Source organism: Clarias gariepinus, chromosome 27 (genome assembly GCF_024256425.1).
Source record: "Clarias gariepinus isolate MV-2021 ecotype Netherlands chromosome 27, CGAR_prim_01v2, whole genome shotgun sequence".
NCBI lineage: Eukaryota > Metazoa > Chordata > Actinopteri > Siluriformes > Clariidae > Clarias > Clarias gariepinus.
The window spans coordinates 11,507,186-11,533,393 of NC_071126.1; the positions used below are offsets into that span (position 1 = coordinate 11,507,186).

At 40.4% G+C, this 26,208-nt stretch overlaps 1 protein-coding gene across 4 annotated transcripts in view; it reads left to right on the plus strand.

Moving 5' to 3' along the window:
• Positions 1-1,727: 1,727 nt before the first annotated feature.
• The window catches only part of nhsl1b (NHS-like 1b), a 107,501-nt gene continuing 83,020 nt past the window's right edge, over positions 1,728-26,208 (plus strand). For 3 of the 4 annotated variants that reach the window (XM_053488890.1, XM_053488891.1, XM_053488893.1), the window contains exon 1: positions 1,728-2,240. In XM_053488890.1, the coding sequence (XP_053344865.1) occupies positions 1,946-2,240 (295 nt within the window). In that variant the 5' untranslated portion in view covers positions 1,728-1,945. Of the gene's footprint in view, positions 2,241-20,429; positions 20,473-26,208 lie in introns of those variants that run through there. The other variant, XM_053488895.1, reaches the window with a different exon arrangement.

The following is a 26,208-nucleotide window of genomic DNA, read 5'->3' on the forward strand; positions in this document are numbered from 1 at the left end:
TTTTTAATTTTGTTCAGCAATACTTTTGCTTACGTCCAAATGAAAAGCTGTCATACATGCACTCATTGTCTATACCACTTTGCCCTGTATACAGGGTCATGGGGGGCACGAGGCAGGGTAGACAGGGTGACAATCCATCACAGGGCACACACACACTATGGTCAATTTGGGAACCTAACGTGCATGTCTTTTGGCTGTGGGAGGAAACCTACGAAGGGTAGGACTTGCAAACTGCATGCACACAGAGGTGTAAGGCCACAGTACTACTCACTAAGCCGTCGTGCCGCTGCTGACATATACACTCACTGATCGTCTATATGCTTCAGAGTCGCTGATTGATACCTGTAGGGCGCACACTATCGGCAATTCGGGAATGCCAGTTAGCCGAATCTGCATGTCTGTGGACTGTGGGAGGAAAACAGAGTACCCAGGGGAAACCCACCAAGCATGGAGAGAAGATGCAAACTCCACACACACTGACCCAAACCCTGGAGGTGCAAAGCTGACCACTATGTCACCGCTGAATATATATATATATATATATATATATATATATATATTTAAAAGAAATATATATATATAATATATATATTTTTATATTTATATTTATTTTTATATTTATAAAAAAATATATAAATATTAGATTTAATTGAATTGATTCATTTATAATTTCAGAATTTATTTTTTTTAATACATATTTTTCAATGTATAAATTGGTGTCATTTAATTGATACATTTTTAAAGAAATTATAAATAAATTTGGTTTTCTTTGTATATTCTTTATATATTTTATATTTATTTCATGTTTTTACTATACTCAGAAATAAATGAATGTGATTTATTTTATGTATACACAAATGTAATAAAGGATATACTATAATAAGTAGTGCAAAATAGCAAGTAGTAGTGCATGTAGTAATTAATGTGCAGTGGGATGCATTGAGTTTGTATGATGCGATGGTGCTGCATTTCTACAGTATACAGTGTAAAAGCTACAGAGAGAATATATATTTGATTTTATTATTTATTATTATTATTATTATTGTTTTATTTGATTTTTATTATTACAATTTTTTATTTATTTATTTATTTTTATTTTGTGTGGGGGGGGTTGTTTTGTTTATGTCTACCTAATATGATATTCTTTCATATCTAATATGTTTATAATGTTTATTTAGGTTGATAAATTCAGATTGATGTTATTTATAATGTAAGTAATGTTTTCAACAATGTAATACTTTTGTTAACATCAATGCCAATAAAGCTTTTCTAAACTGAGAGAGAGTTTGTAAGTCAAATCCAGTCCAGACTTTAGTAACTCCCGGGTTGCCAGATTGTTAGGACTGTTTCCAAACAACAATAAAAACAAACCATAAAACAAGCACTTTAAATAAAATAAAAACAAAACTCTGCCAGCTCAGGTTTCAGTGTAGATTTTTAACACATCTTAGTTTAGTGGAGTTTTGACAACATGCACACTGCGGCTGTAGAAACACCAACTTTCCTACTCCGTAGTGTGTGACTCTAGGTGTGTGTGTGTGTGTGTGTGTGTGTGTGTGGACTGTATAGTGCAGAAGTGTGGAGCCGGTGTTCTCCTTTCGGGACTTTAGACTCCGGTTCCTGGAGCTACAGGTGGCGGCTGTCGTGCCATGTTTTCCCCTGTCACACACACACACACACACACACTACTCTAGTCTCAGTCTTCAAACTCACAGTAAGTGCAGTGTTTGAGACGGGGACACAGTCCAGCAACGTCTTGGATAGTGTGTTTATTTTTAAATCACGGCATCTTTTGAAAACCTCGGCGCGACCTGGACGACTTTTCCTTTAGTATAAATGGCGCCGTTTAAAACGTAACGCGCTGTACACGTTTGAAGGAGGATACGGTGGTGATAACAATTAGATTCGGAGTAAAAGTAAAAAGGAAAGAGAAGAAAGGAAGACCATGCCTTTCCATGAGAGGACGGTGGAGCCGCGGCGGCTGTGCCGGCTGAAGGTGGCGGGTGAGCGGGACGCGGGCATCGCGCCGCTGCTCTTCTCCTCACTGGACGAGGTGAGCTCGCGGGCGCTCGCGCTGCTCCTGCGCCAGCTGAGCGACTTGTCCCGGCACGCGAGCGACGTTTTCCGCGGCGTCGAGCTGCAGGCTGCGCTCGTGCTCAGGCGGAGCGCGCGCATCCAGCAGCGCCTGGACGGCTTACAGGGCGTCGTGCGCGAGCTCAACCCCAAGCAGGTCCAGATCCGTAAGTGTGCACGACTTTCAGCTTCTGTGTTTATTCAAGTTTTGTCAGTGCAGCTGACCCGAGCTGTGATGTTTCACACCTAAAAAAATTATGACTTTTATTAACTTATTATAATAACTCATGTTGCACCTCCAGGGCATGAGTTCCAGTACCGCCTCTGTGTGCATGGAGTTTGCATGTTTGCTTGGTGGGTTTTCTCTGGGTTCTCTGGTTTCCTCCTACAGTCCAATGGCATGCAGATTACTCTCATTCACTCCTCAACCTGTGACTGCGGGAGGAAACAGGAGTACCTGGAGGAAACCCAACAAGCACGGGGAGAACAAGTGAACTTCATACACACAGACCCTAGGCGGGAATCCAATGTGGACCCCGGAGGTGCAAGGCGACGGTGTTGCCACTAAGCCACCTAGACATGCAGATTAGTGTTCCTAAATTGCCTGTAGTGCGTGAGCGTGTGTTTGCCCTGCGATGGATTGGCACCCTGTCCAGGGTGTACCCCAACATGTGCCTCAACTCTGCCCTGTACACAGGATAAAGCAGTATAGACCGTGAGTGAGTGAGTGAGTGAGTGACCTTCCAGCTTGTGTCAGTCCTCCAAGTCTTGCCTTAACCTGCAACAACTGAACTGTTTATATAGTTAAGTTATTTAGCTTCCAATAAAAAGTATATAAATGTAGCAAAACATCCTCTAATGGACCTTTAATTTGGTTTGTTACCATTTCATTTAATTATGAAGGAAACGTTTGTTCTGAATGACTGTTCTGTCTGTCGTCTCAATGAGCAATGAACCCATCTTGACTCATGATACAGTAAATTTGTCTGTTTCCCAGCATTTGATTACCATTTACATTTCACTGGAATACCTTTCCTGAACCCGTGTCTGCGCGTGCACGTGTGGGTGTGTGTGTGTGTGTGTTTCCCTCACATACACTTCTGCATGCATCTCTGAACAGTGCCTCGGTTCACCTGAAATGTTTAGTTTTTTTGAAGTGTGAGTAGAATGCAGGTCAGTGCTGTCAGTGTGTGAACTGAAGGTGAGTGTAATGTGTTCTTTGTAGAAACACATGGCGAGGTGTGGGTCTGATCTGAGGTTATGCAAATGTGGTCATTGTGAAGGCAAAAGTCCTGTCAGGAGTGATAGATCTGCTGCAACATACTGACCATCTGTGTATTTAGCAGCCCACACTCTCTCTCTCTCTCTCTCTCTCTCTCTCTTTCACACACACACACACTTTCGTACACATTTCTCTTAGCAGTTAAAATCCAGTTCCTCCATTCATGTCTTTTATTTTCCTTTTAGACACAAGATGGCTTTAAAACGAACAGACTAAGAGTTTATTAAACTCGTCTTCATGTATAGAGGACAGGATCCTTTATGTAGAAGTCGCTGAGAAATTTTACAGCATTTGCTTGGATTGAGATTGTTGGGCCACCAACAATGTGTTATTGTTGTTAGTCTTTCGGCTGCTCCCGTCGAGGGGTCGCTACAACGGAGAATCCGATGCACACGACACCTTGTCACAGGTCACATCACACATGCCGGATGCCCTTCCTGATGCAACCCTCCCATTTAATCCCGGCTTGGGACCGGCACTCCAGCGGCTGGTGTTTGGGCATTGGGTGGGAATTGAACCCGCATGGCAGGCAAGAAACCTACCACTGAACCGGCAGTGCTGTGGGACACCCTATACATTTAGTTAATTAAGTATACCCAGATTCACCGAGAGTCTCAGATACACGTTACCTAGCGCTGTACTGTTAATATAACAGGCTAGGACTTTTCCACATTCGTTCTTCTGATCATAGAGTCATACAGCTAGCAGCTCTGCTCTCAGGTGTGGTTTATAACATGGAAATCTCGCTTATATTTCTCCCTTCGCTAGGCAAACATGTCTCGTGTTCCAAAGCTGGTTTACAAACACACATACACACACACATACACGCACATTGCGACCTTGAAATTAAAGGTTCTGCTTGATGGCACTGCGATTGTGAAATATCGAGCCAACAACTTTCCTAAATTGAAGCAATGCCTTGTTGAACATTCTGTCCGTCTCTCCGTCCATGTCTGTTTGTTTATTTAAGTTAAACAGATATTTAAAGGGCATTTGGTTAGCACATTTATAACAGTAAACTTGTCAATCTATATAGTTGGCCTGCATCTGAACACACAGCAAGCATTTCTCAGTACCTTTAAAACTCCACGTGTTTACACACTTTATGTTTTGGCTGAACTGTTTTGGATAAACACTGACACCTACCCCCCCCCCCCCCCCCCCCCCCCCCCCAGTATGTCTTTAAACCTGTCTTTCTGGATCACCTTTGTTTATCTGAGATTAGTGGTGCATCTGGTGATACGTTGGTTTTAAGGAAGAGTAGCTGTTGTGGTATGCCAAACAATACACCAGCCTACGAGACGCCATTTAAAAAGCCAATCGCAATTGCTTACAATCATCTTAAAAACATCTCATAATAGTTCGGTTTACAAAAAGATGGATGGACGTTGTTTAGACACACAAAGTTCAAATGTTGTAAAAGTTGTCAGTGTGCTAGAATTTTTAAAATGTAACTATATATATATATATATATATATATATATATATATATATATATATATATATATATATATATATATATATATATATACACTAATGTTTTGGCTAAATAACATTAAGAAATCAATTTATTTGGTGAAATAACCCTGATTTGCTATTATGGCTTTCATGCGTTTTAGCATGCTCTCCACCAGTTTTTTAAATTGCTCCAGGTTATTGATCTGAGAATCTGGGTTCGAGCCTCGTTGTTAGTGGGTTGCCACGTATTCTAAACAAACTTCCCGAATTCTTCTCCTACCACACTGGATCCTGTGAACTGCCAGAGTTCACCATCTTCAGGATAATAAAGGATTGGCAACATTCTACCACCTTAAATGCAAAAGTATATAAATGCATTGTGGAGAAAGAGAATTTGTTCAAGTTCAAATATCAACAACGATCCCCTTGTATTGCCACTTCCCCTTTAATGAAGCTCCATTTTATGGCTGTTAAAAGAAAAACAGCATTATGATGATCTGTTATACAGAGGTAAGTTTTAAGCGAAGCTCCTGCTCTTATCCTCTACCATCTATGAGAATTGAATGAACTTGGCTTGGTGATGCGCTGCTGTGTTGATGTTGATGCTGTAGATCATGTGTCAAACTCAGGGCCCTCAGGATGCTATTTTTTTGTCGGTTCCTATTTAAGTTCCATACTCAGGGATATCAGTGTTTATCAAAAGAATGGATCAAATGTTTTGGAAAAGAATACCTTAAATTTCTGACCTTTGAAGCACATGCACAACTGCCAGAAAGGCCCAGACATAAGTCAAGTTTGACCCCCTGCGGGGAAAAGGTAAAAGGTCAACTTGCATTAACAGTGCAGTGGATGGTCAAGCCTTAAGCTATAGTCTGACTTCTGTATGCAGGACAAACAAGATCACATGTCATTTGCTTTATTCTTATATGGCATTAATACTGAGACTGAGATATAAATGACATGAAAAGGCATCCCCGTTAGCTTTGGACTTGACCTGTTTAGTAATAAATATAATAAAACAAATTAGTTAAAGGCTGTGACATCACTGATACTGAGCAACACTCCGTAAATAAGGGAATAAATATAACTGGAATACTTGAGTTTTGCATTTAATGATTTTTTTTTTCTCTCTATCATTTTTTGAACATTATTAGTGACATGGCACTCATCAGGGAGGCCCTGACTCGGTATTGAATGTAACATTTTGTGATCTCATCCAGGCATTGTTATTTAACAAATATCAGATAACATACGGTATATCACAGGACATAGATTTTACATGTAAACCTCATAAGCATAAATCCTTGTCTAACACAATCACAGCAATGATTCATCATAAAAAAAAAGAAAACACTAATAAATGTTTTGTTGATTTTTTTTTTTTTAGGTTCGTACATGTGACATCAATTGCTGTCCAATACCAATAAACAAAACATAAATTTTTGTGGAAATGGAATAGTAAGTGCTGATGCTTTTGAGGTTTTAGGGACATGGGACAAGGGACAAGCTTCAATGTTTTTATTATTGACATCACAATTGAGGAAGAGAGAGAGAGGAACTAACTCATGTCACGTAACTATAAATAGTAACGAAGCATCCTATGGTGTCCAGAAATACATTTTAATCATAGTCAAATCACTGTGGTGTAAGAGAAATGACACACTTCAGGGTGGATAGATCCTCTTCTTCTCCCTGAGCCACATCACGCTTATTGTTACTCTTTACTTATTGCATTGAAGGCTAGATTAATATAAAGTACACAGCATGGTAAGAGTCACTCGTTCAGAATTCAAAGCTGAGGTCGAGCTGGGCGATATATCCTGTAAATTGAATCTTCGATTATTTTTAGACAAAATTTGATTTTTGAGCATTATTTTTCTGGTTATTCCAGCAAGATATGATGGATTGGTAAAGTGCAAGCTGCAGACCTAAATGACTTTTTTAAATAAAATAAATTGTTGTAAAAATAGAAAATAAATAGAATATATATATATATATAAATAAAATCAAACAGGTGCCTGACAGCTTTTTATATGTTTTTAGCAAGTAACACAAGCCTGTCCACTGCATCAGGCTTGAGACACACACCCTGTGGCACCGATATATTTATTTTTTCAACATCGTCATAAACCATAAATTCGTATTAATCAATAATAACGATTAATCGCGCAGCTTTAAGCTAAGGCCAAATTATTAAACGTTCTTGAAGCAAAGAAAACAACGAACGTGATTTAAAAATTGCTGTCCAACATTTAAAACCTGTCCAACACATTATTAAAAGCTGGAGGGATAGTGCTGAATCATCAAGAAATTTGTCCTGAAGGGAGATCACTTAAACGCTTGAGGAAACTGCATTAAGAAAAAAAAGTTCACAATAGAAATCTGGATTGGGACTAAACAGCTGTATGTTCTGTATATAAAAGAAAACCATGTGTTAATGGGACCAATCAGAAAGTAAGGCTTCAGTTTGCTAGGGTGCGTAATGGACTTTGAAGCAGTGGGGAAAAAAGTCTTGTAGTCTGATAAGTCCAGATTGATCATGATCATGCATAGCGCCCACTGTATAAACCTCTGGAGGCGGTATTATGATCTGGGTTGGTCAGTTCCATATCTGGCAGAAACTGAATTCAGCTGATGACCTGAATGTACTGAATGACCAGGTTATCACGCCTATGCATTTCTACCTCCCGCGTGACACAGGCATATTCCTGGACTCAGATTGCGAAAGAATGGTTCTGGGAGCATGAGGAATTATTTTCATAAAGGGATTGACCACAACATTGTGAGAAATTATAGCGGCCAGGAAATGGTAATAAAATAGACAAAGTTGATTAGCCCAAGAAAAAAAAAACACATTAGTCTATTTATAATGATATATAATGATATGAATTGCTCAGATGTTTATGATGTGTCGCAATTCTGTAACAGTTTTTTCCAGCTTCAGTCTGTGCATGGCAGAAATCACAGGCTCTTGTAACTCCAGCCTCTCAGGGCCAGAGCTTCCTACTGAGCTTTAATCAGTCATGCTAACATGAGTTTAATTAGCTCAAATTCACACAGTGTTTTATAGGCGATTTCACTTCCAGCGTATATACACACTCTCTCTCTCTCTCTCACACACTCGGTCCCAGAGCTGTCAGTGTACAGAGGCATTCCTGTCTTTATCCTTCAGATAGGTGTGTGGATTTGGCAGCACGTCTGCTTTACCACCCAGGCTCCTGATATATCCGCTGTCTGGTCTCCTGTGGTGCTTAGGGAGAGTCGTCTGACATTAAAGCAGTAGAACCGCCCACATCAGACCACCAGTGTTTTCCCGACCCACTGATCCACACTGTGTGTAAATTACAGCATCAGCACAGCCTTTGTGTTTAAACACTCTGCCACATTGGTCTAAGACTTTCTTCTTAATTATGTGTTTCATTACAAGCTCATGCGGTCACATGATTGCTTGGTTTGCTTGAGTCACTACAGGCCAAGTTGTTGTTGGCAGTGATGCTGTCATGTTATTACCACACACACACACACACATAAACATGCACAACACATACACATGGGTGCACACGCACACTCTTCCTAGCTGTGTATGTATAGTATTGATGCTACGATCATCTATCAGTTTCATTATTTATAATGAATTTATGATAACATTTTTAACTCTGAATTTATGATAACATCTTTTAAACTGCGCTCTGACTTCAGCTTTGTAACAAGCTCAGAAATGGCAGAATTTTTTTTTTCCTTTGCTGTAATGTATATGTGACTTTTTATACCACTCTTTATTTCTCATCATCTAGTAGCGTATGCTATGGATCGTCCATGAAAGAAGTTAGTTGTTGAAGTTGACAAGGCGCAGAGAATGCAGCTTGTTCTGTTATAAACTGCAAAGTTGTCCATTATAAAAAATATATATATTTTTTTTACAATAATTCTGACTCATAGAAAAGCTCTGAAAGTTGAGACTCTTCCCATAAATATTAAATGGAGACGGTTTAGCAAGTCAGAGATAAAAGAACTTACAGAGGTCCTTACAGAACTTCGCGGAATGCCAGCGTAACGTCGGCATGCCTAACTCCGCATCTCACCGTGAGTCAGACCTCATGTATGAAGAGTCACTTCTCTGGCTTGTTTCTTTGTTCTGTCGGGTCTCTGATAGCGGGAGGGTCAGCAATAAGTCACCGAAATGCCGTGTTCGGAAGAGGGGTGAAACAGAGGGGATTGAGGAATGAAAAAATCCATTATATAAGGTTTTTTTTTGCTGGAGCATTATAATGCACAGACTTTGGGGGAGCTCCAAGACCTGCGTTAACCTTAAAAAATGAATAATGGGAGCTTATTTTATACTAAAGAATAGACTATGGGATCATTAAATAGTTAAGCTACAAGTGAAATAAAGAAACATTTAGAATCGGTTTGGAGAGCTGTCCTAAATGCATCATATATAGACCACACTTGATAGACTGATCAGCTATAGAGCCACTGATCAGCTATTAAGACCACTGGTTTGTTCAAGGTTGTTGTCTCGGCCTCCAAATTCCCCAGATCTCAATCCGACCAAGTGTTTATGGGATGCGCTGGATAAACAAGTCTGATTCACGGAGGCCGCACCCCACAACCCGTTTTCCTAAAAATTATATTACTTTTGATTCTATTACTGTCCTATAATTACAGGCCTTGTTGCCTTACAATCAAATACAAAAAAAAAAAAAAGCTTGTTTCAGAAATACTATCCCACTGCAGACTGAACAGGAGCACGGGGCTCGGTAACAGATTTAGCTCCACTACAGTTGTTGGTGCGATGTACAGATCATGATGTCAAGGGTTTCAGCATGAATATGGGATCACAGCACTGCTGAAATGAAAATAGACACTGACAGCCAGGGTTACAGGAGTTAAACAGAAGGTACACAATAAAAACAGTATATATGTGGTTATCGTTTCTATATTTGTGTTTTTAGTGGTCATATTTGACATCTCAATTTACCATAAAGAAACCTTAAATATATTTTTAAATATCCAATAAATATAACCATACAAACCCTATATATTTATTAAATTTTTATTGCATTGCCTATTAGAAATCAAACTCACTTTTTCACAATCTTCATCCAGTTACTTTAATTCTGGACATTCTGTACTCGTGTATGGTGTGTGGGCGTTCCTGCCTCTATCTGTACAGAGATTTGTGCCAAGCGATGTTAGTTACTTCTGCAAATTTGCTTTACTGCGGTTTGGGACAGAACTGGAGGTGTGGATTTAATTTAAGCACTCTGACACCCAGTCGTTTCCATTAACCGCATAAACGCAGTATTTCATTTGTCGTTTCTGAAGAACTATTTCTATTTTCTTTCGCTAAAATATGACACATGGCATTTTTAAATCAGATTATAGTTAGGTGTAATATTTCAAAACAAGCTGGTTCCTGTTTTCACTCATATCTTAACGGGATCTTGGCACCTTTTCAAGTTAATAATAAAAATGTTATTATTAAATGATTTTTTTTTTGGTTACCGCAGAAACTGTCTCACCAAATGACTGGTGATGGTTTTTCATTGATAAACTTGTGTTTTTTAATCCCTTTAATGTCAGTCTTGGATTACGTGAAGTGTCTGCCGTACAAGTCCTACAAGTTGCAAGAGAAGTGATACTGGACTAGAACAAGTTACTGTAATTTATATAAACCTGAGATTTGCCTTGCAGGCTGTGCTACTGTCAGAGAGAAGATGAACCTTCCCATCAGTCAGATATGAGAGTTAGAGAATAGCGTAAATGGTTCAAATGAAAGTAATATACAGTATGTAACTGATCTACTTTTTCATCAGAAATGAAATTCCTGATTCCGTCTTAACTGTTTGACGTGGACTCTAATCTGATAAGATGTCCATTTACATGCCCAAAGCTCGTAATCAGAATGTAATGTTTAAAATGCCAAGATTATAACAGAAGAGGAAGTTTTTCAGCACCTTGGAGATTAGATTAGGCTTCGTATTATTAATTTTATAATAAATGATTTATATAAATCTTCTGCCTTATGATTAAGCTCTGATTTACCAATCGAAGCGGTCGAAGGTTCGAGACCTAGCTGTGCCAGGTTGCCGCTGTTGGGCCCTTTAGCGAGGTCTGGCCCAGCGCTCTGATCCCAGCCTGCTAACAAAAAGCTGGAATAATAAATAATAAACAATTTCACTGTACAGTTATATAAAAAATTAAGACTGAACTTAATTTACTTAATGTATTAACTTAATGAGTGGTTACAGGAATTCAGTCTCATCGATGATTGGTTAGATGCTTTATTACGCATGAAATGGCAAACCAGTCAGTGCCCCTTTAATTTGCAAAACACCCATTGGATGAAAGTAAAGACCGGTGGGAGAGAGTTGTTCTTACAGAGTTTATCAGTCGGAAATGAAAAATCTTCTTTTCCAGAAACTCACGTCAGCTAATGGGGCAAAAACGCGCAGACAGTCAGATGAAGTGTTTGCATGGCTAATATGTACCTATTTTCCGGATTATCAAAGGTTAATCGTAAAACCACTTTTTACAAATGCATTTTTCTTCTGGCTTGTTATTCTGATTATTAGTTGAATATTCGAGTCCATGTGAGCACAGCTAATGTTTATCTGACCCAGCACTACTTTCTTTCTCAAGCCTCGGTTTCTGGACTCTTGGCTGCCTGGTGACTGCTGATGCTGGGAAAAAGACTTGAGATTCCGCGAGTGTGCCTCGTGCTTTTATTCCTCTAGTATAAGTGAAGAGCTGCCAGCACGGCCCGGGGGGAATGAGACAAGACTGAGAATAATTCCCACCTGTGGGAGAGAGGCTCTGAAACACGCTAGCTCATACGGGATTTGAGGAGAGTGTAGTTCACGGGGTTACAGCCCAGCCCACTCGCAGCTCAACCAGAGTCTAAAACCAGTGCTGAGTGCTGCTCCTGGCCTAGTCCTAGTCCTGCCCTATACTTGTCCACAAATAAGTTTTATCTCTGTTATAGAGAAAGCCACATCGGTGCAGGATCAGATTGTTAATTAGCTAAATAGTTGGATCAGATGGGTAGGCACTTAAACGTGCGGGAGACGTCTGTGTCTAGACTAGGATTTGGAAACCACTGGAATTACAGCTGATGTGAGGGCGATGTATGGCATGAGTATCAGTTGTTGGGAAAAATTTAAGGAAAAAAACTTTCTTAAACGTGTTACTAATTAATACTCGATTAATTACTAATAATTATGTTTAATATTAATTTTTTACAATTTTACATTTTTTAAACAGTTATAAGCACAATACTTTTAAATTTTATGTAGGACAAATTAATAAAGCACAATTAGTTTAACTAACATAATTCGTATATAATAAGGATGTTGGAGTAACTGCTTGACTGCATGTACTTATTCAAAAAGTAGCTTTTTTTGAGTTAAAAATACAATGTACAATATTGTGCACCAAGGGATCAGCTTTGTCATGTACAAGTTAATAGATATGAGAGATGTGGAGAAATATTATGCAAAACAACGTAATCGGTCAAGACATTTTAATAGGTTTTATTGAATCGGTAAAATTCTTAATGCGATTCTAATCATCGTCATCCCTCGTCCATGCTAGAGCCTGGTGCTGGATTAGAAGTGCAGTTAAGGCTTACGTGTGACACAAGTGAGTTTATATTGTCTTTATATATATAACAATAGCTTTGGCTTCCAATGAAACTGGATAAGTTTCTACTAAAACTAGTGTTTCTGCTATTCATTTGATTGGAATGCAGGATTAATATGGTTACTCTGGCTTGAGCAGGTCAAGCTCTTGTGGAGCATTGTGCAGAGTATATGCGCAACAATGAGGAATGGCATTCAGTCTGGGTTAAAAACAATGAGCACAGGAAAGGCCAGGCACAATAGGATGAGTGAGAGAAAAGTGTTTCAGAGTCTTTGTGAAACTATGGGTTGTGGCTCATTGTAGCTGAGCCGCAGTGATTAGCAGGAACATCTCCCGTCTGTGTCCAGGGGTGGGGCTGTACGTCCTGGCACTGCTGGAGGGTTTAGGTGTGGATGTGGGGTTTGTTTGAGCCGACCGAGCTGGACTTGGAGCTTCCTTTGTCTTTTTTAATGTACAACAGACAAACCGGGAGAAGGGATTGGCAGAATAAGACCAGGCAAACAACCGGTATAGCAGTGATGTACGTCTTTGTATGTCTGCTAGTTTAAACTGAAGAGTGTTCAAATGGTGGATTTCGACTGTAATGCACTGCCCCCTTATTTATTTATTTATTTATTTTTGAATGCACATTAATCGGAATGTGAAGTTGTCCCTCGATCAAGGCTTTTTTGGACAAAACATCGAAACTGTCCCGATCCTCTCTTTTTCTCTCCACTACCATTAGTCTTACATAGTATCCAAAATGCTTGCGATCCATTGCATAACACATGACATGCTGGCGCAGCTCCAGGGTCCTCGCTTAAATCCTAAAACCAGGATTACTGTCTGGATATTCTATGTATGTTCTCCTGGGTTCTTCTTCTATCTTTCTTTTAAACAATGGCAGGATCCTCTTCATCTTCTTCTTTTGAATTCCTGGAGGATTGGTACAATATCACCACCTAGCTACAAACATTTTTTTCTGGCTGCTCAAGGCCGCACACAACTTGGCACAGATTTTTTACACCGGATTTCCTGACACAATCCTCCCATTCTAACTGCATGCACTGGCTGGGTAGTATGGCGTGTGGCAACCCACCAAAGATGTGGCTCGAACCCGGATCCTTAGATCAACCATTTAGAGCCTTAGTCTAGTTCCCCCTTGAACCATTTACAATTCTGATTAACGTTTCTTTATCAATCGTGTTAGATCAGAGCTATCATACAGAAATAATGCACAGTTTTTAACCAATCAGATTCAAGAAATTTAACCAGGTTCTGGAAGCAAAAACTTTAGTCCTATCAGCTGTACTTAATATCCAGCTTTATACTGTAGTTGTGGGGTTAGACGTGTGTTTGCTCTGCTCTTTCTCCTGCCCACGCGTATCCGCACAATGTGTTAGTTCAGCTTGGCTTTCATGCCCGGAGTCTACTGCCGACGCTGACGGGCAAATCCAAATGCTATTGTGTTTAAGGACACATCCCTCTGCCCCCATGCGTTAGCTCAAACAGTTCAGCGAACACAAATGCATGCAGACATCTGCTTACACACACACACACACACACACACACACACACACATAGACTGTACACTGTAACGCATGAAGGCTTGCTAAAGAGCCCTGTCATGTTAACCGGAAACCACAGGTGGTATAGTGCGGATAGTGCACACCGTTTAATAATTGATGATGTATTTGTTGTAATTAAACAGCGGTGTGTGTGTGTGTGTGTGTGTGAGGTCACTAACAGCAGTCCATTATTTAAGCTCTTAAACTTTATTTGTTTGACCTTGTTTGGAGTCAGAAAGCATTTCCTGAGCCTCCCTCTTCAGCTCTGACAGCTATTCAGTGAGTATCAGCCTCTCCCTATTCACAGCGGAAGCTGCTCACATCCGTCTTCATCGTGTCACAGCGCGGCCTCCAGGAGTGTGTTTGGACTGGGACGTTAAAACGGGTTCTTTTCAGCCTAAGGTCAGAGGTGAAGAGGGAGCCATCTCGAGTGTGCTGATTGGAAGGAGGGGTGTTCTTTTCTCATTATTTATTCATTAGTTATGATTGAATAATGTACCAAATTGACCATCTTTTTTGGGGGAGGGGGGTTTACACACCCTGATCTCACTCACTGACTCACAGTATCACCGCTTTATCCTGTATACAGGGTCGTGGGCGGGCCTGGAGCTTATCCCAGTAGACATGGGGCACGAGACAGGGTGTTCACACACACCTCAATGCTCATTCACACACTACAGATGGGAGAAAACCTGGTGGAAACCCACCAAGTATGGGAAGAACATATACAGACCCCAAGGCGGGAATCGAGCCCAGAGCCTGGAGGTACTGTACAAGGCGACAGTGCTAACCACTACGCCACCGTGCTGCTCGCTAAAAGAACCTAATAAGTATTAAGATTGTTTAAATGTCATGTCATGGCCTGCCAGGCTTCTGATCCACACTCCAGTCCAGTGGATTACGTATTGCATCAACCATCCAAAAACGCAAAAGAGGAACAAGTGAGACTCTCACAAAATGTGAGTATTTGTCTTTTGGTACGTTTTTTGTAGGACTTCCTCAGGTTTAGACTATTGAAAGTATGGAAGTTTACTTGAATAATTATAATAATGAAACATGTAGAAACCCCTTGATTTAGGTAATTGAATCGCACAATAAAAGATCAATAAAGTTATTGACTCTTGGTTGCTAGTGAGAACACTAAAGGATTACCGAATATAGCAAGGCAAGCTGTTTTTTTCCCTCCTGTCTAAATATAGCAAAGAACACAATGACTATGACAGTCCACATAAGCACGTATCAGAAAACAAACACGTGCTACATGCTGCTCATGCGACACACCTCGAAAGTCATAATTCTCTACCTCAGAGGCTGCTGTGTGAGAGGGTGTGTGATGCCCTACAGCAGGTGAAACAGGCTCCTGCTCCAGGAAGCCCATGAAGGTCCATGCTCTGCAGCCATGCTCAGTAAAAATAAACCAGCAGTTTCCAGCTCATCTGTCACTCAGACACTCTTATTGTTTCTCCTCATCCATTAACCTCCCACAGTCAGGCTCCCTTCCACTTCCCTTTTCCTTTCTTAAAACCTCCCTGATTTAGTGTCGCCTTAGCCGTGGAGATTTCCTTTCAGCACTCGGTGGTTTTTTTTTTTTTGCTTTTTAGAGACGTGTTCATTTTTCATAGTACTTCAAATGTGTGTTTATCTACTGTAGATTAAAAAAAATAATAATTTATGATCACCCTTTATATTCATACAAGTGGGTTCGAGCACTTAAATAAACAACATGTGTGGTCTTTCCTACATAGACCTTTCATTGTTGAGACTATGCTATAGTGCTCTGAAAATGTTTACCCTTTGAATCTTGATGTCTTCAGCATCAGGCGGACGGTTAAAATTCGGCATGAACGATACGAATCAATGGATGAAACCATATCAGGCCGCCGTTGGTGGTGCTGGGGTAAAGATGTAAGGAATGTTTTTTCAGCACACACTGGGCCCCTTAATACCAATCAGGCATTGTCTGAATGCCACAGCCGGTCTGAGAATCGTTGCTGAGCGTGTGTGTGTGTGTCTGCAGGATGAATCTGAACACTTCAACTTTAAAGACCAGTACATACGGTACTTGGAAACTGGCCTCCATTTGGCCGTTTATGGTTTTATTACGCTGTAATTACGAGTAAACCAGGCAGAAGCTAATGATCTGCAATGCAAACAACTAAACGTGGGGTTAAATTATAACTGTGAAGCCGCGACAGTTCAGAGAAACATGGATCTTTTTCCAAGTTCAAGATCAGCACCGACAGAACAACAGTTTCTGCGTAATCAGAGCATTAATTCAGTTTTGTCTCTTTCTCTCAAATTTGTTGTAACTCTGCTATCTCATACAGTTACTCAAACATGTATGGGGAAAAACACAGTATAAACAGAAACCTTCTTCTTTCGTCATCAAGAATTAATTTGTGAGAATTCTTGTCCTATAAATGTGCTTTACACCATCATTGGTCTTGTGCAGAGGATGGATGAGTACATGAAAGACAGTCTGTTATTACTTCAAGAAATAAAGGTCAATCGATAAGAAAAACCTGAAGTACTCCCCAAGTGGAGTCTCTACAAGGTAACGCACAGACGCTATGATGAAACTGCCTTTCAGGAGGACCGTCCAAGGAAAGCAAGACCAAGAGCTACCTCTGCTGCAGAGGATAAGTTCATCATAATCAACAGCCTCGATTTACAACAGTAAATGCTTCTCGGAGTTAAAAGGGGCCGACAAATTTAACACATACCATTTCTAACTACATAATTCTGTATTTGTTTTGTGAGAAGTATATGTCTTTATTATTAAAATACAATGTTGGGGAGAAAAAACAGAAGGAGAAAACATGGAATTTGAAGGTGCGGGTGAACTTTTGATTGGAATAACGGAAAACTGTCTTGGTCTTGTGTTCCTATCATGAGCAGAGGTCTGTTAACTAAACAACATGTCACACAGAGAAGGTGATTTGGTCGTTTCCTTCATTTCGTCCCTGTGTCTGTTCCGGTCTGTAGATGTTCTGTGGTTTTCCTGCTTGAGGAAGGTATTGTTTTTGAATGTGTAGTGGAAACGCACCCGAAGAGTGTGAGTGAAAAGAAATGCATTACTCCTTTGAATGGGAAACAGCCCACGTGTACACACACACACACACACACACACACACACACACACACAGAGAGAGATATTTGAATGTCAGCTGTATGTAAAAAGTAGGAAAGCAAATGTTGTTCTTGTTAATGGGTTCTTTATAAATAGATAACATTTTATTTACATTACAGCTGCTGATTATATTTTTTTAAAAATTCCGATTAGTTGTTTGTCTCATTTTAACAAAAGATATTAGTTTTTTCAGTTAATAGTTATGTACTACTAAAAATATTAACCTTTATCAAATAAAGATAAAGATCTGCCATTGCAAATGAAACTTTCACTAAGGTAATGTGACATTTACTTGGACACACACTCACACTTTCTTTGTTGCTGTTGTTCTCGTCGTCTCTAATGCTGAATTCATTCGGCTTGTAGCGTTTGATCATTTTTGCGTAACCGACTCGAAGCTTGAGTCTTACTGTTTAAAGCCTGGACTCAGAGAGTCACCGCGTTTAGGAGTTAACCCAACGACTCGAACCGTGTTTCCCAAAGGCCTGAAATATACATGCGGTAGTACTGTAGCAGGTACCACAAAAAAGGATCTGCTTCATATGAAAAACAACATGGATATGATTTACTGGATACTTCTGGTCGTTTAACATGTTTCATGGATCCACCCCGTGAAACATGGAAGCAGAAGTTTGTTTTTCCTTTTTAAATAGCGTTTGATGTATGATATAGTAAAATCTTTTAATATCAACATTTTCAGAGCAACTTTCTCACCTTTTTCTCACTTCCTCTCTCTCAAGATTCAAAGGTGCTTTAGAATGAGCACGTATAAGAGCGGCACCCCAAGGTGATATGAACCTCTAATTAACTAAGAGCACATGGCGTCATTCTGTCAGTGTAAACAGGTTATAAAAAAGCGTCACAGTGTACCCGTGTGTGAACACTAGTGATAAGTTCTCTACATGCATCACTATTTCCGTCCAGCGGATTTGAATGAAGGACGTGATGTAGCGTGCCACTCTGTGCTTCATAACGCAGCGCGACTAACCAGTAAGGAAGGTTGTTCGCCAGCTATTTTTTTTTATTATTGAGTTTCATTGATTAGTTGTTGTTTAATTCCTAATTATAGTTAATATAGTTATCCTCGTCTGCATGAACATACAGTACACCACTACGGGAAATCAGTAACGGGAAAGGCCATCACCACTTTCTGTTTTTTCTCATTCTTATCTCTCACACACAAACGCGCACACGCACGCGCACGCACACACACACACACACACACACACACACACACACACACACACACACACACACACACACACACTCTCTCTCTCTCTCTCTCTCTCTCTCTCTCTCTCTCTCTCTCTCTCTCTCTCTCACACACACACACACTCACTCATTTCCTTCACAGCTGTGCTGGACTCCTGGATACTGTTCTCCAAGAGGATGTTTTTCAGGAAGGATGGTTATTGTGGAAACTTGGTTTCGTCAGTAACGTCATATAGCAGTGAAACCTGCTCTTTTCTGCTGCTTATGCAGAACGTGTGTGCTCGTGGGTGGCCAGATCTTTCTGTTTTATGATTTCATTATGAGTTATGAGCAGTATAATGAGTGTGTGGTTTGGACTCTAATACTGACCATTATTTAGTCCCATGGGATGTGCAAAGCACTAAAAATAACGAGCTGCATATATATTTTTTATTTTATTACTACTATTATTTTTTTAAACTCAGTCATTTTTTTTTTTTTAATGGAGCAAGCGGTGTGTGTATTGTGAAGGGGGTTGAGACAGGAGTTTAATAAGCATATAGCCTGCCTGTCTGTGTCAGTCGGTGTAAGGCAGCTTGGTGCAACAGGTTGATAAACATTCAGCTGGATAAATCAGATGCTCATCTCATCGGGATGAGGTTTTGACGGTGGCCTTGTCACATCCACAGTCTGGTCTTATAGGTATGTGTATAGCAGTACAGCCTGCAGGGGACATCCCATCCGTCTTACTCAGTCTGTCTGGACACACAGTATCGTCTCGAACATAAACAACAAGAGTGGCGTCTGTCTGGGGAAAAACTAAGCACAGTGAGCGTTTATGAAACGGAACAGTTTTATTCTGTTATAACAATGTAGTTACACGGCTGCGATTTCAGATCGTCTGGCTCTGAGGCTGCGCGTCAACGAGTGATCGGCCGTGACTGATGTCTTTGAAAGTACTCTTCATGGACACACACATATACACACACACACACACACACACACACACACACACTGGACAGATGTCTTAGTATCCAGTAAAGCTGTTAATCATTGGTGAACAGTTAGGAGTTTAAATAGATTTTTGGGTATTGCAGTTTTTAATTAAATTCAATAGCACTTACGTTTATTGTCTGATTTGTCTGAAAAAGGTGTAGAGACTTTCTCAGTAGTCCTAAGGTATACCGTAGTTCCCCAGGCTTCCTATAGTTTTCAGTCCTGTCCTTGTACATGAGAAGCTTTAGATGAATGTCTCACTGTTTATTAGGCCACCAAAACATGTGTTCCCATTTCTTTAATTCAATTTACATCATTTAGTTTAATATGAAGAAATCAGGAGTGACACAAGACTTTTGCACAAGTAATAATTGAATCAACTAACGAAAGCCAGGTGAAATTGCATGATCGATTGAATTACACATCCCCCCTATCCACCACGTCTGTAACATTATTAGTCAGGTATCATCATTTCGACATATTTCTCCGTCCAGAGGAAATACCTATAACCTATTCTCACCTATAACCATAACTCACCTGTGACACAATCCTGAAGAAAGTTGTGAAATTCCACCTGTGAGCAGCGGTGCTTAATATTAGATTCCTGATTCTGATTATTCAGAACGCGCCAATAAATTCTCTATACTGGCACAGCAAGACAAACCAACACACTTTCCAGTAAAAAGACACTACAAGTTGTCATGCATAACATATTATCTAACATGTAGAATAGTGTGAGTGTGTGTGTGTGTGTGTGTTGGGGGAGTTGTTTGTGGAAGAGGGTCGCCCTTTTTTTTTTTTTTTTTATAATCTGTTCTATCATTTTTATTGTCTGACTTCCTGCTGCTTCTTTCCACAACAGAGATAAAGTTCGAAGAACGTAGGGAGAGAAAAAGTGTTATTGTTGGTTCGAGCATGATTTTTATGAGAAGGAAGCCGTATTACCGGTCCTGTGGTTTTAGGCATGAATCGTCGAGTCTTTACGAGCTTGTGTAACACAGAACAGGAGCGTTCTGGATCAGATGTGCGTCTCATATAAAGTGTGTGCCTTTTAAACTTTTGCCAGATCTCTGCTTCTGGTCAGCCTCACACACCTCTGTGTTCCTGATAAAGACAGGCATGCATGCATTTGCCAGTCAAAAACTGCAAGTGTAAGTACGCATATGTGTGTGTGTGTGTGCACGGCAGGAGGGAGACGATCATGGGTTTTGAAGTGTGTGGGGTTTTTTTTGTTTGTTGCTATGAAATTGCTCAAAAGTTTTATGAAGCAAATAAAAGTGTGTGTATATCTGCAAGCTTAATGGCGGAGGAAGTACTGATTTTGTCACCTTGTTATCAAAGCTAATCAACTGACTAAATTTATATGACGAGTTCTACTTTCACGTGCTTGTTGCCCTTGGTGTGTATTCCCACCTCTGACTCAGTGTTCTCGGGATAAGCTCCTGATCCTACGTGACCCTGACCGGTGCAAAGCAGGTACTTGTGATGAATGACAGAATTGAACAAATTGACAGATTAACCGGTCCCCATGATTACCATTTAATGGTGTAAACTGACACGTGATCCATTTGTCCCCTTTCGAAGGCTTTTGAGGTGGCTAAGCTTAAACACGATTGTGATGACTGATTGGTGAAGCCGCTGGTTAGCAGGTCAGGAGTTTAAATCCCTGCACTGACAAAGTCGCGTACTTGAGAAGAGACCCTTAACCCGCTTAACTGCACATAAGTATCATCTCACAGAGGTGAGATATCATCTCCTTGAGTGGAACTAAGGGGTTAAACCTGAACCTACAAAGTTCAGTTTAATTCATTCATTCAATCCTTCATTATCTATATCACTTTTTCCTCTATACTGGGTCTCGGGGGGGCTGGAGCCTATCCCTAGAGGAGGGGTACACCCTGGACACACTTACCCTCTCTCTAATGAACCTAATCTGCATGTATTTGGACTGTTTGAGGAAACCGGAGCACCCATCAAGCACAGGGAAAACATGTAAACTCCATGCACACAGACTTGAGGCAGGAATCGAGCCCGAAACCTGGAGGTGCAAGGCGACAATGCTTAGGGAAAAGAGTATGAAATGTGTGAGTGGATGTTTATGAATAAAGACGATCAGATTGTTCCATGATGAGCAAGCCGAGGGCGAGGGTGGCCAGCAAAAACTCCCTGAGATGGCAATAGGAAGAAACCTTGGCGAACAGGGAACCAAACCTTCTTTTGGGTGATGACAGAAAGCAGGGATTGATCTGCAGTCATACCGTGTGTTAAGAGGTCGACTGAAAGTTTAATATAAAAAAAGTTAATATATAAAAAGAAATGAGTTCTAAAGTCTTGCAAGTGAGTCTTACAGAGCGAGCTCCATGAAGACATTTAGTCAAGGTGGTTTGCACGGAGCTCAACCCTACTGAACACCTGTGGGAAGAGCTTAAACACCACCGGACACACTATGTGACCTCATCACTGATGCTCTCGTTGCTGAACGAGCACTTAACCCGACAGCCACACAGCCTCCCCAGAAGAAAACTCAAGTGAAATGGGATGGTCAAAAAACACACACACGAGTGTGATCATCAGGTGTCCGGAAACTTTTGGGAACATGATGGGATTCTCACTTCTCTGAGAGTGTGAGAGACCAAGGGCTTTAGGGTTTGATGGAGGAGCGAGTGATCTCATGGAGATCTGGAGACAGACTGATCTCATGTTTCGCTTGACTTTGTCTTTATAGGAGTCTCTCCAGGGAAGGCTTAGGTCTGTATGTGAGACAAATAAAGAGAGAGAGGCCGGATTAAAAAAGAAAAAACACTTGGAAAATATTTAATTCTTTTTCTTGGCTCTTGGGATGTTTTTTCATTTGCGTCCGTTTATAAGGATCTTTAAAAAATGGACACTTTCATCATCGCACTTTGCCTCCCCCAGGCACAGGCAAGTGTACGATGTGTTGTCTGGAGGCCAGGAGGGTTAATCAGCCAAGCCTGGGCTCCGAATCCTCCGGGAGCACGGCTCTGATGGGACCATCACCCTGGTGCCCCATTGCTTCTTTGTGTTTGTCCCACCGAGCATCATTTGCTCGTCTGATTGATTTATCTCTCCTGCCTTCTCATCCATCTCCTGTTTATACTGCCCTTCCTCCATGGGTCTTCCTGCTTGAACCTTGCACCCATAGAGAGTCAAATATACTGAAATACAGATATAATCTTTCTAGCATTCTGCCGGTTTGCTCTCTGTATTTCAATTCAGCTGGACACATGTGTAAGGAGTTCTTCACAAGGTACAATGACAGCAAAGCACACAAGTGCTGTTCAGTAATCTTGGTTCTGATTGGTCAGCAGATAAACTGTACTGAATCACAGTTTTCTATGATAACAGCACCGCGCATAATTGAAGTGTAACAGTTAAGAGACTTTTATGTGTTGATTATGGAGGCTCATGGGCGGCGCGGAAAATCCCTATCATCAGGTCGCGAGTTCAAATCAGAATAATCCGGCATCTGTGGTTAAGAGTCAAGCAAAAATTTCTCTTTATCTTCAACGATTAGGAGTGGTTTGTTAAAAGTGTGTAGGAGTAACGGAGGGATTTTGATAGGAGGATGAAACAGGAAAGAGTTTATGATGAACACTCACTAATGACATGTTAATCGGCCTACTGTGTGTGTGTGTGTGTGTGTGTGTGTGTGTGTGTGTGTGTGTGTGTGTCAGTTGATCGAAGCAGCTGCTTTTTTTTCTTTTTTTGCATCCTGCAGACACTGGGGCCTCAGCACATCAGAGTGCCCTTTCCTCTCATTTTCTCTTTCTTCCCTTCCTCCATTCCTCCGTCCAACCCCCCCACTCACCCCAAGGCCATATGGGGACACACCCAGGTCGTCTTTCATGTGGCGAGTTTCCCCCTTCTCTAGTAGCGAAGCCTGCACATAGCCACATCCACAGTTTGATACAGCGATATGCCTTGGCCTCTGAGATCTTCCACACGTGTTACACAGAACGGCACATGGAAGCCATCAGAGACGCCAATCAAAACAAACGTACCACTGTCTGTGTGGAACAGAAGGCAGTCCCATCAAATAAACACCCTAAAGCGCTGTCCATGACCTCATACAGTAGCTGGCGTGTAGTCTGCTGAGGCTGGAGAAACGCAGGTCTGGAAACGACTACAGACCAGAAAGAACAAAAGCATTGCTCAACTGTGTGGCTCCGGATGAGGAGGGAGAGCCAGAAGAACCACCGAACACTGTGTTTCCATCTCCATTCCAGCCTTCGGGTTTGCTCTGCAGACCGGAGAGCGACACTCCCTCAGTAATCATACTCTCCCAAATGGGCTTGGTTTCACTTTATTCTTGTGCTCGCATAACTTTATGGGTTTATTCTTGTTTTCATACCCAGTGTGCAGAAGAGAACTAGAAATAGATCTCTATTTATTTAAAGCCATCAGAGTGTGTAGGCTATATAAAGAGCCTGAAGCTAGACAAAGGCCTCAATCAGCTCGCAAAAAAAAGATCTGACAAAAAATGTGATTTAAAAGAAAAAAAGAATCAAACTGTTTAACTTAACCCACACAAGCCAGTCAAAGCATTGCCGCGATGTGGGGATGTTTAATGTTTCAGTAGGTGGGTTATCCGTCACACTCGCACATGGAGGTCGACAGATTCCTGGACCGAATTTTGATTTTATTCTTTTTATCTATAATTAATGAATACAGGTATGGAAAAGAAAAGGAAAATAGATCTATATGTATATTCATTACACATTAATAAGGCCAAAGGAAGTCTATGTCGCTCTGTGAGCAGTAAAACAAATAGCTTCACAGCTGAATTTAAACAAACAATTTAAAATAACTTTAAATGCAATAGTTTTTTAACATTAAAATTTTTAAACATAAAAAGATACATTTTAACTGAGCAGCACGTATCTGTCAATTATTATTCTAAACAAACCTTTTTTATGAATGGATATAACTAAATAGTTCGCTCTTACCACCTGGTATGCCAATGTGTAAATAGCTCCGAGTGTACCACCTGTAGGATTATAGAGAAATACCAACATTCGACTGCCTCAGATGCCCCCAAAGTCTTGAGCTTGTGTTGTGCAATTGTGAGCACGAGTCCGCGCAGTTTTTCATATTGTAGCAGCACCATAAAAATGCGTGTGATGACTCTGATAGTGATGGTGAGTTTGGATCATTTTAGTGACTCGGTTCTTTAAATCTCACTTTTCAAAATTAGTTATTTAGTTCATTTCCTTTTTTTCTATTTTCTTTTGATCAGAAATAAAATAAAATGTTACATTTTCAATAAACAGATCCCTAATATGTCTACATACAAAAATTTTGGCTGGTCCGAGTCGTTCGTTTTTTTGAATCTATTGCACCGCATAGCGTCTATGAGAGTCACGTGACAAAAGAATGAACGACTAGGAGTAAAAGACTCATTACGAAGAAGCGCTCAATACTGTTTTCTGTGTACTTCACTGCATAGCGTCTATGGGAGTCACGTGACAAAAGAATGAACGATTCGGACCAAAGACTTAAAGGTAACTACTCATTTCTGTTTCCTGTACATGATCTACAGAGGTTTTGCGATGCTTTGCGCATGCGCGCCCAGTAGAAAACGAACGAATCATTCAAGAAAGAACAAATCGTTCATGAACGTGTACTCGGTGCTGGTCATTGGCTGGTCCATCGGTACATCTGTGTTATATATGTAATACGTCATTTAAAAATTTATTTTGTAGTCAGTTTGGCAATTCATAAATCGGCACACAAAAGAATCGTGATTCATAAATTAATCAATGTATTTACCCCCCTTTTTTGTTTGATCTACAGTAAAGTGTAGTACAGTAAAATATGAAGATCAAAAAGAATAAAAAAAATTCTCCAACTTTTTTTTTTTAAGGTAGGTTCAGCTTCCCATTTTTTCAGATAAATCCCGCCTTCTGCATTATGATCTAGAGACCCAGTGGATGAACGTTTGAAGTTAAGACAGATGTGAGAGAGGTGGTTTCACGAAGGTTTATCCGATCCCAAAATATCCTTCCCGAAGTCTCGTCACATCACCTCACATGGGGCAAATGTGCACAGAGAATAAATTGAGAAACAATGAGATTGCGTGTTTACATGGCTAATATTTACCTAGTGAACAGATTTATCAACGGTTCACAATACTGCTGTCATTCCGTTCTGGTCGACCGAGGTCAGACTGTTTCGATTTATGTATTTATTTACTGCATTTTTATTCCAGTTGGACCACTACTCGCATTATTAGTGGACTATTAGGGTCTATTTAGGAGCACATACTGATAATAGGGGAACTGTGTTTTAATGTCTAGTTAAAAGCCTCTTGGAAAAATAAACTGTCTGAGGGACAACGGGACAATAAATTGAATGAAGGACAAAAGCTCCTGATTTCGTTGCACATGTCCTGCACCTGTCCTAGACAAGTATATTCCTGCAGTTATTATTAAATCATTTTCATAATGAAATCGTTTACTCCTTCTTTTTTTTTTTTTTTCTTTTTTTCAAACTTTTTAATAATGGACTCATTTGTAGTATTTACACTTCTCATGCCACACCCGTTCTGCCTGCCTGCCTGTTCAGGCTAGAGTTCAATCTACTCCTGTACTCCCTGCAGAAATGTGAGGCAGGGGAAAAAAATTGTGTTTTGATTTGGTTTGAGTTCCGGGTGCTGGATGTTTTTCAGGTTTCCTTATTTTATCTTTTGTCTATTTGAGGGACGTCGTGCATGAGAGAGGAAACCACACTAAGGCTAGATAACAGATATTTTCACAATATTCTTCCCATGAAAATATATACACATTCACACGAGAAGCACACACACATGCGGATGAATGCCAAGGTTTCAGTGAGTCATGCATGGGATCAAGGCTGTCTGACATTCC